The sequence below is a fragment of the Rutilus rutilus genome (assembly GCF_951802725.1).
Source record: "Rutilus rutilus genome assembly, chromosome: 2".
NCBI classification, from domain to species: Eukaryota; Metazoa; Chordata; class Actinopteri; order Cypriniformes; family Leuciscidae; genus Rutilus; species Rutilus rutilus.
In genome coordinates, this window is record NC_140210.1 from 5,627,638 (window position 1) to 5,638,781 (window position 11,144).

Sequence of the window (11,144 nt, forward strand, 5' to 3'; positions counted from 1 at the left end):
TGGAGGCAAAATGACAAAATAATTAATCAGAATACTTAGCAAAAGTTGCTCCTGCTCCTAGCTCGTGGACACCTCCTACTCACGCTCTCCGTCTCTGCAAGTTTCGGAAGAGAATGATTCAGATTTCTCTTGGCACAGCTACTAGAAGACAGACAGGTTGCTCACGTCACATCTACGTCGCCAAGCTCAGTTTCTGCGCAGTACGCTCAGCCATCAGGAAGTGAGTGCTTCTAATTGACTTGAATCCAATGGGGTCGCTGTGTCCATTTCTTTTACTGTCTATGATGTAGACAGCAACGTTGCCATAGCAGAAATGCAATGTGCCACAGACGTTGCCACAACATAAATGTGTTTGCTGGGTAATTACTCACCTTCATGTTGTTCCAAACCCGTAAGACTTTCGTTCATCTTCGAAGAACAAATAAGAGCTTTCTGTCCCTCTGTTGACAGCTATGCAACTACCACTTTGAGCATCAAAATGTATATAAAGAGATCGTAAAACTAATCCATATGATTTGATCGTGTAGTCCAAATTTTCTGAAGAGACTCGAACTCTTTATATGATGAACAGATTCAATTTAGTCTTTTATTCACATTAATCAGTGAATATAAACAGAACCTCATTGGTTCTCGCACCTCAAGTGAACATGCTTGTGCTTGCAGCAACTGATGTGTGAGTTGATGAATGTTTAAATGTGAATAAAAGCCTAAAATAATTCTGTTCATCATTTAAAGCAATACGGTCTCTTAAGAAAATTTGGACTAAACGACTAAATTCACATGGATTAGTTTTACGATCTCTTTATGAACTTTTTGAAGCGTCAAAGTGGTACTTGCGTAGCTGTCTATGGAGGGACACAAAGCTCTCAGATTTTATCAAAAAGATTTTAATTTTTGTTCCAAAGATAAACGAAAGTCTTACGGGTTTGGAACGACATGAGGGTGATTAAAATGTTCCTGTTTTTGGTGAACTATCCCTTTTAATATCCTTTATCACTGGGTAGAACACGATAAAATATATATATTTGCCTCATACTATGATAAGAAGCCACATCGGATCACAGAAGGTTATTTCCAACACTCAACTGGTGTTATAAAGTGAGTTTGGAGCAAAAACATGGTTTTATACTTGATGCTGTGCTAAGCTAACATGCTAGCTAGCCTTATGTTCCTGCTAGGAGTGATAATGTTTTATGACTAATTTTGAAAAGTAAAGAACATTAGAATTATTATTTTTTTGATACAAAGTCAAAATGAAGTGAGAAGTCTGACCAAAGAAATTAGATATTAAAACAGTGAATGGAAAGGCATTAGTAAATAAAGGCAAGAAAAGAACAATTAGAGCCATATCCCGGCCGGAGAGATGTGAATGGGGAAGTGTGCACAATAATAAGTAGGCTATTATTCATCAAATTAAACAAAATAATCTATCAACATTGTAAAAGAGTGCACATTGAGAGAAATAAACAGCAGATTCTGCTTTTTCAGACACTTCACGTTAGCAAGTAGCCTACGGCTAATAATAAACACCACTTTAACTGTGTTATTTACTTCTTTAACTTGAGCAAATGCTGTTAATACACATTTAGTTAGCAAAACGAAACCATGCACGTTTTAATGCCAGTGAATAAATTATCCACCCGTCCGCATGCCACTGCTCAGCCATGTGTTGTGGTCTGCGTCTCACACTGATGACATCAATTTGAGAGGGGTGTGGCCAGGCCCATTGTACACGCCCCATTCCCATGACCCCACCCCCACTTCAAAACAGTGCCATAAAGTGAAACGCAGGCTGCGTCCAAAATCACATACTCTCTTGAGTTATTTTGAATAAGTAATTACTTCACGACTGCTAAAAAAAGTATGTTCTATATATAAGTCTGTTTAGTATGAATGTAATCCGGACGTAATACAGTCGCCATGTTGTCATTATCATGTGACCTGCCAGCGACAGTTACGTCACTTCACTGTCATTCACAAATCCTCTCCCGTGGCCTCATGGGATAGTAAAGTGTCCATCATATGCACACTTCAGAATCTTGCCGGAAATAGTAGGTCATCCGGGTACTTTTTGCCTACTCTTTTATGAGTACTGTGAATGCGGCTTCTTTTGTCACATACTGTTTTTAGCCTACTAAAGGGAAGTATGCTATTTCGGATGCAGCCACTCAGAATAGTGAAGCAGAAAGGGAAAACGATATTGCGAGCTCACACTTGACTGAAACACAGAATAAAAGGTGCGCTGCAAATGAAAAAAATGTTGCAAAATCATTGCTGCTAAAAATCTGTTGCAGAGATAAGATCAATGTTCTTCTTTTTCAGGTGCCAATGATTTTTGCAATTAATCATATCTTTGTTTTTGCTCTATTTTATTTTTTATTTTGCTGTTTTTAAGTTTTGTTTGCAAAAAATATTATTTTTCTCCCTCTATACTTTTTATTCTCTTTTGCAGTAAATTATATGTTTGTTTGCAAAACGTATTTTTTTTCTCAATCCTTTATTTTTATTTTGCAATTCAATTCAATTTATTTATTTTGCTCAATACCTTATTTTTATTTTGCAAACCTTGACTTTCTTTTGCAATACTTTTACTGTGTTGCAAATATGTGTGGCAGGAATGTGACTCCACATTGCACCAGCAGTTACGGGGTTAATACGGGGAGAACAGGAAGTGTCGTATGAGAAAATATACATGCTGCGTAGGCTGTCGTGCCTGTTGATATTGTTCTGCGTTCGGCATTAACGCTTCAACAAAGAGCTCATTTGTTTGCCTATCTTAAGACATTACAGTGTGTATACCTTGGTGTCGTTTGATTTATTTATTAATATATATATATAAAAAAAAAACCTGTAGCTTAATAGACATAACACATCACATTGACCTAAATTATTGTCCCTGATTTTTTCTATGAAATAGTGTCGTTGTTTTGCATGTTTTTTTCTTTATTTAAAGTGTCTAAATATACTGCATCACAGGCACAGCTTCACATGAGTGTCAGGTTGCCCCTCCTCTGAGTTGCTGTAGTATAAAATCAAACTGCTGTCAGTGCGCCACTGAGACTGACTCACTCATACCACATTGCAGGTACGCAGTGAGAGGACAAGTGTTCATCAAACTATTTTCCCGGCGAAAAATAAAACCCCAAATCTAAAGCAAAATGGTGAGTACAACTACAACATTATTTTTAATTGTTAGATCTACTGTGAAAGTCTCTTTGCCTGTAAACACATAGGCTACTGCATTTAACTTATATGCTCAAAATCGGAATATCGCTTTTAACACGTGCACGATGAAAACATAAAGCACTGTTTTCATCCAGCGAGTCGAAGATAATTAAATCGCCACTTCCCGATGAACTGGCGATAAATATTACTTTGAGAAATGCAAGCTGACGCAGTTGGATAAGCCACTGTGTATAGGATAACGTTAGGCCTATAATATTGAGCGCGCAAACGAAACGCGGCCATGTTATATATGTTTCTGATGCGGATGCTGCTGTTTGGGAACGCAGTAAGACCGTTTTAAGAGGGAATTATACCGAAACACTTTGACGACAGACTATGCTCAGACATTTCAGAACAACCTAAGCTGCATTTTAGATGCTGTGCAACGAGGTCGGTCCAGTTAATGCCGTCTCATCGCACACACACGCTCAGTCACGTGACTTTATTTAATGCGTATGGAGGAATTGTTTCCATCGTAGTTAATGCGCACGGTTTCTTATCGCATAAAATATTCATCCGAGTCAGTTGAGGCCACTTTTTTTTAATTTTTAAAAAATATATATTTTAATGCGCATTTTTTGAATTTGTGTGAATCTGGGCGTTTCCATTCAGCGTTTTTTTTTTATGATATTCCAAAATGCGCATGAAAACAGGTGGATGGAAACCTAGCGCGCTAAGGATATGCAGTTTATTAACTGCGTATTTTGAATTTTAATAACACATTAGCAAAAAATACCAATAAAAGACTATAAAAAATAAGTCGAATGCACTATATATGACTAACCGTCTCTTTAAAAGCGTCTGCTAGCCTAAAATAGAGGCTTAATCATGGTTAATTTGACTGTTTTATATGCCATATTATGTTTATAGCTAGATTTGACCATATTTTACCAGCACTTCATATGTCCAGTACTTTGGAAACGAAGAACTTTATGCCTTAAGCTCTTATGGGTGTGGTTATGGGTGTGTTTGTGATTTTACTGAACACTGTTGTGGCTCCCTGCCTCAGTATGTCCCATGATCCAGAACAAAATAGACACAAAGATGTTCATGCTGGTTGAAAATATGCATAATAATAAGCGAAAGGGACATCTTAATCGGACAGAAAACTGCGTAATAATGGTTGATGGTGAAATAATAGTTTTTCTTGATATGACTAAGACGGCATCATTCAGTAAGGTGATTCATAGTTTGTGAATCTTCTAGAATCTCAAGCTTTGGGTAATTGTGTGAAATATTGTGTGCCAACCGTAGTTTGAAATAAACACACATGCATTGCAAAATGGACTAGTGCCAACAAAGCCCCCTGTTAAGAACTAAATAAGTGTTGTAAGTCTCCAAGCCTGTTTTTACATGGAAAATATATTACAACCAAGTGTGTAGGAGTTTGTTTATGCTGAATTCCAAGGACAAATGGTTCTCGAAAACAAAAAGTCCCAGTCACACTCAGGAGGACATTCTGTTTGTCTTTTGGATGCCAGCTGAACCTTTAGAAACATGTCACACGATTTATTAGTGATCGTTCTCTGAAACCTTAATATTTTGCAAGCTGGCTCCCTAAAGCATGGAAATGAGGTTTGCGACGTGAAATTGCTCATTTATTAAAAAAAAAAAAAAAAAAAAAAGGATTCTCATGATTCTTTACAAATCATGAGATGAGGACGGTTGCCACCCGGTAAAGTTAAAAATTAACTAACTTTAGTCTCTGTCATATCTCACCTTTGTAACCATAAGTCAATTATTTGCTCTTTTTGCAATCATTAGGCTACACAGAATAAGGTTGAAGGTAAAGACAAATATCAAATTCAAGTGAATTTGTGCTTATTACATATACTTTAGGGTAGTCAATTCCTTATCGTCAACATGCAATTGACAATAGTATTTAGAAAGTAAATACTAAAACTAAATCGGGTCAATTTTGATCACATTATTCTACAGAAAAATAATTTTTTTCTATGTAATCTTTCGTCAAAAATGAAATTACCTGCTCCACCCTTTTTCTTCTGACAATACCTTGGTCATGTCGGCCATTATGTTAACAAATAGCCAAACAGCTATTAGGGCGTTGTTTAGAAAACTCATATTAATATATGGCTCTGTTATGGTCAATATAATCAATCTCCAATGGTGAAAGTCAAGGAATTGGGGAAAAAATAATGATTTCTCCAAACTGGAGAAACACCCAAACACATTTATGGCATATTTCTGTTGCAACTATTTTGAAAGATGTTAAAAAAAAAGTATATATTAAGAGAACAAGAAATGTATGAGACAGCAGAATTTGCAGAAGTTGTAAAAAAAAAAAAAAAAAACAATGCAGGAAGACAACTCATTGTGGGGTGCATGGGTTGGTGGTGGAGGGTTTGGTTGGGGAAAAAGAGCTAGTGGAGAAAGATGACCTGTAACAACCCATAAATAACTTCTAACCTGGCTGCCATGCCCAAACTAGGCAGTCCCATGTGCCTGTGTAATGTACCATCCCACTCCCCACTGACTCACCAATAGGCAGACAGGGGCAGAGGGGTAAAAATAGAGCCCCAACCCCAGGAGAATGAATTCAGAGGAAGAGTCATGCCGATAGAGGAGAATCAGAGTCTGGATATTTCTTCTCAGGCTGATGTAGGCCATCTCTCTGGAGCGCAGGCACAGATTTAGGTGCTGAATCATTACAGAGCACTTTTACTGCAACCATGCACCACTGCACCGGTGTCCTAACATTTTAATGTTTAATGGCAACACTGACATATATGCCTTTGGCAGACATTACTAAGTTTGAAATGCCTGGTACTTTTTTTTTTTTTTTCTTGATGAATAGAAAGTTCAAAATACATTTATTTTTATTTAATATTTATGTTTAATATTTAAAAAAAAAAAAAATTTGTAACAAATGTATTTACTGCCACTAAAAAAAATACTGACCCCCCATTTGAACAGTAGTAGTTCAGCACATTTCGCTGTCTCGTACATTTATTGTAACATGGCCACAGAAAACCAGAACACAACTTTCTATTTTCAGTTGTCAATTGTCAATTTTTTTTAATATACATTTTCTTTCAACCTCCCTTTATAGCACACGTACTAAAATTCCACATTAGGGTGCAGCTTGCTCTGTTGTCAGATATAAACCTGTTGGGGCTGATGTCGACACCTCAAGCCTTTTCATGCTTCTTCAGACTTGCTAGGGTGTGTGAGAGGAGCGAGGAAATGTTTGTGGAAGGTGTTTTGTGTGTATGTGCGAAGAGAAAATAACGGCTATGAGGGTTAGTAGCAGCCTGTCTGCCATCAGTGCCATAAATGTCACATCGAAACTGGTTCCCAGGTCGAGTCTTTCCGAAAACTCCCTTTCCAAACAAACAGAAGTGTTTAACATGCCATGATACGAATTCAAGGCTGGCTTAGACTTTATCTCAGGATTGTCATCTAGATAAGCACAAACCCATGGCTGACGACAAACGTGTTTTGGGGCTTTGAGTGATCCAGCCAGTACTTTTGTCCTGTCCTGTCCTGTCAGCTGCACATGTCAGTCATCTGTGACTGACATTGTGTAATAAGCCTACCTCCCACCATTAAGAGCCTTTTTTGTTTGCTTCTGCCCCCTGGTGGGCAAAACAAAAGTCTGAAAGGTGGCGACATGTAATTTTTTATTTATTTATGATTTGTGCTATTGTTAAATGCAATCAGTATATTTTTACATGCATCTTTATTGGATAGACATTGACCAGAATAGTCAGAAAAGAGTATTTTGTATAGTCTAACTGATTTTCATATTGGGTTTGGAATTCTTTATTGATTTCATATTGACTGCCAAATGTCCCATGAATGTTGTTCGTTGAACTTTAAGAGGAACACTACAGAGAGTACTGTCACCTAATATGTGATGTTTGCAATGCCATACAGCACTACTTGGTTACTAATAATCTGTTTCCTCTCCACAGCGTGAGTGTATCTCTGTCCACGTTGGCCAAGCTGGCGTCCAGATGGGTAACACCTGCTGGGAGCTGTACTGTCTGGAACACGGTATCCAGCCCGATGGCCAGATGCCCGACCACAAACCAGTGGGCTGCCATGATGACTCGTTCACCACCTTTTTCAGTGATACTGGGTCTGGCAAATACGTACCTCGTGCCATCTTTGTAGACCTTGAGCCGACGGTCATTGGTAAATATCATCATGGTGTTACATTTAAGGCAACAAGCCATTAGAGGTCATGCATTTGTAAATGCATTAAAATCATTGCAGCACTTTGCATTTATAATAGAAAGAAAAAGGGACGGCACACTGTTAAAATACAGTGTTTCAACCATTTTAGTCTTCATCGGGCAGTGAAAAACGTTGCATTTATAAGCAACTGGACGAAAGACAGTGTTCAATCAGTAATTACATTTATTATCACAAATAATTATTTTGCAAACTGATTGCGTATTAATAAACCCGATAATTGTTTTCAGAGGCATAAGGGTCAAGATCCTTATTTTAATATACTTTGTATACGGTTATATTATTAATATTTTGAAATAAAAAAAATATTTACAATTTTCATTTTAATGTTAGTTTAAGTTGTAGTAATTTGATAACCGAGCAGAACGGTCTATTGAAAATATATAGATTATTATAAAACATAATTTGTATTAAATCATTTAAATTAAATGTAACATTAATAAATAATAGTTCATAATATATTATTATAATCTAAATTATTATAATAATATAACCATGAGCAAATCTGGTATGCATCACTGATAATTAAATGTTATTTTGGGTCCAGAGGTGTAGGGGTCAGGATTAGTGCTATTTTAGTATGTATATGCTATTATTGTCACTTTCAGGTTGTGTATATAAACACATTACGAAGATGAATCACAAATCAAGTCTTGACTAGATAATCCATAAGGCAAACACAGAACTAATATACAGGGAACAAGAAAGGGAACAAATAGCTGAACAGAATAACTACATCAAATGAGTAGCCATAGAAACTGAAAACGAAACTGACAGGCAGGGAGAAAGCAAAGCCAGAAAACAAAGTCAAACTGAACATAACTGTGACAGTACGCCCCCTCCCTGAAAGGCGCGACCTCGCGCTGACAGTCCCAACGAGGACAGGAGAGGTGAAACCAGGGTGGTGCAGATGGTGGGACGAACCAGGGAGAAGCTCGGAGCAGGAGCTAGGTGGCACCCCAGCATCCAGCCAGGGTGAAACCCCACGGCGGTGTCGAAGGAGGGAGGAGCCATGGCTGGGATTTCCTTGACGTGGCCATGGGGGACGACAGATGGTGGTAGAGCCTTAGGTGCAGACGGAGAGCAGTGGGACACAAGCGACCCCTAAGGCTTAAGCAGAGGAGCTGACGAAAGGCGCTGGTCAGAGGAATCAGGTGATTCCAGAAGAGAGGCGGGAGTGGGAGGCCGGGTGGGACCAGCGCAGATGAAGGTAGGCATTCAAAGTCGGGTAGTATCAGTGGGGGCATGGAATCATCCTCTTCCCAAACCCATTGTCCAGAAACCCATGACTCGCCCTCGGTGGCTGTGTAGGCGCCAATTCATCCCCTCGAACTGCACTATAACCTCCCATGGAGGCGCACGATGAAGCCGGCTCACACACCTGGTCAGACGTGTACTCGGGCTCAGTCGCTCCTTGCGCTGGCTCTCCGTCTACGGTGGGCTCAGGCGTCGTGTCCATCTCACGGGGTAGTGTCAGGCTGGGCTCTGAGTTGGGAGTGGGGCTGGTGGTGTCCTCCTCGGGACCGATCGTGAACTCCGATTCATTGTTCACCAGCACCCACTCCCCATAGGCGGAGAAGTCCTCACAGGGACCGTTCGCTGGCAGGCGTGCCTTCGCCTGCTCGCTCAGGCTGGTGTGGAAGAAAACACAGAGCGAGTCGTCCGAATAGTGCACAAGGCATGCCAGATCTAAAAAAGTCCTGGGTATAATCCTCCAGCGACCGGTCCATCTGCTCCAGGCATAACAGTCTTACTGCCGGCAGATCCATGGGGAAAAAATAACACACACAAAAACGGCACAACAAAATATTGCCTTGGTCCGGTCTTCTGTCACTTTTGGGTTGTGTATATAAACGCACGACGGAGAAGGTGAATCACAAATCAAGTCTTTTCTAGATAATCCATAAGACAAACACAGAGGAAGGCAGGAACATAGCACAGCATGTATACACTGACGAGACCGGACAACTCACAAATTAATCAAGGGAACTTGTATACAGGGAACAACAAAGGGAACTAATTAGACAACAGCTGAACAGAATAACTACCATAGAAACTAATAACCAAATTGACAGGCAGGGAGAAAGCAAAGACAGAAAAACACTCAAAACTGTGACAATTCTAGTATTAATTAATATTAATTATCTTTTGGTTTTTATTTTCATTTTAATGTTAAAGTACTTTGTAATAGTTTTAGGTAACAACACTGTCCAGGATTTGGTGATTTGTTTGCACTAACTTTGTACGGCACTGGTATGTTATTCTTCCAGATGAGGTCCGCACAGGCACCTATCGCCAGCTGTTTCATCCTGAGCAGCTCATCTCAGGCAAAGAGGATGCAGCGAATAACTATGCCCGTGGCCACTACACCATTGGCAAGGAGATCATTGACTCTGTGCTGGACCGCATACGCAAACTGGTAATGTGAAAAAATTTGTGTTGCATGTACTTACCAACGAGATCAAAATAACAGAGACTAAAATGCAAGTTCTGTCCCCTCTTCCACACAGGCCGACCAATGCACGGGGTTGCAAGGTTTCCTGGTCTTCCACAGTTTTGGTGGAGGCACAGGCTCGGGTTTCACCTCCCTTCTGATGGAGCGTCTCTCAGTTGACTTTGGAAAGAAGTCCAAGCTAGAGTTTGCCATTTACCCAGCTCCCCAGGTGTCTACGGCTGTGGTGGAGCCATACAACTCCATCCTGACCACCCACACCACCCTCGAGCACTCCGATTGTGCATTCATGGTGGACAACGAGGCCATCTATGATATCTGCAGGAGGAACCTGGATATCGAGCGCCCGTCCTACACCAACCTCAACCGGCTCATCAGTCAGATTGTTTCCTCCATCACCGCCTCGCTCCGCTTCGACGGCGCCTTGAACGTCGATTTAACAGAGTTCCAGACCAACTTGGTGCCCTACCCTCGCATCCACTTCCCTCTTGCCACATACGCTCCGGTAATCTCCGCCGAGAAGGCCTACCACGAGCAGCTCTCTGTGGCTGAGATCACCAACTCGTGTTTCGAGCCCTGCAACCAGATGGTGAAGTGCGATCCGCGACATGGAAAATACATGGCCTGCTGCTTGCTGTACAGGGGAGACGTGGTTCCAAAAGACGTCAACGTGGCCATTGCTGCCATCAAGACCAAGAGGAGCATCCAGTTTGTGGACTGGTGTCCCACTGGCTTCAAGGTGGGCATCAACTACCAGCCCCCAACTGTAGTTCCTGGTGGAGATCTAGCCAAAGTGCAAAGAGCGGTGTGCATGCTTAGCAACACCACTGCCATTGCTGAGGCTTGGGCTCGTCTCGACCACAAATTTGACCTGATGTATGCCAAGAGGGCCTTTGTGCACTGGTACGTGGGAGAGGGAATGGAAGAAGGAGAGTTTTCTGAGGCCAGAGAAGACATGGCTGCTCTGGAGAAGGACTACGAAGAAGTGGGCCTTGATTCATTCGAGGAAGATGAGGAGGGTGAAGAGTATTAAAATGGAAAATTGTTGTTATTTTTCTACCAGAAAAATCTAATAAAATGAAGCTGAACTTATGTTGTTGTGGTGGTTCTTTTAATAATTTTGTGACATTGTCAAGTTGTAAAGTACATGCAGTTCCTTCCAATACAGAAACAATTTTAGATTTTGATTAACACTTTAGAGGCTAATAACTATTATGATCTAAATCTTATGTAAGATATTGGGTATTAT

General features: G+C 40.3%; 1 protein-coding gene across 1 annotated transcript; it reads left to right on the forward strand.

Moving 5' to 3' along the window:
* Positions 1 to 2,657: 2,657 nt before the first annotated feature.
* On the forward strand, positions 2,658 to 10,987 carry tuba8l2 (tubulin, alpha 8 like 2). The gene is made up of 5 exons (XM_084389945.1): positions 2,658 to 2,789; positions 2,977 to 3,161; positions 7,161 to 7,383; positions 9,714 to 9,862; positions 9,954 to 10,987. Exons 2-5 carry the CDS (start codon positions 3,159 to 3,161, stop codon positions 10,926 to 10,928), a joined length of 1,350 nt encoding a protein of 449 aa, XP_084246071.1. The 5' UTR covers positions 2,658 to 2,789; positions 2,977 to 3,158; the 3' UTR covers positions 10,929 to 10,987.
* Positions 10,988 to 11,144: the final 157 nt, after the last annotated feature.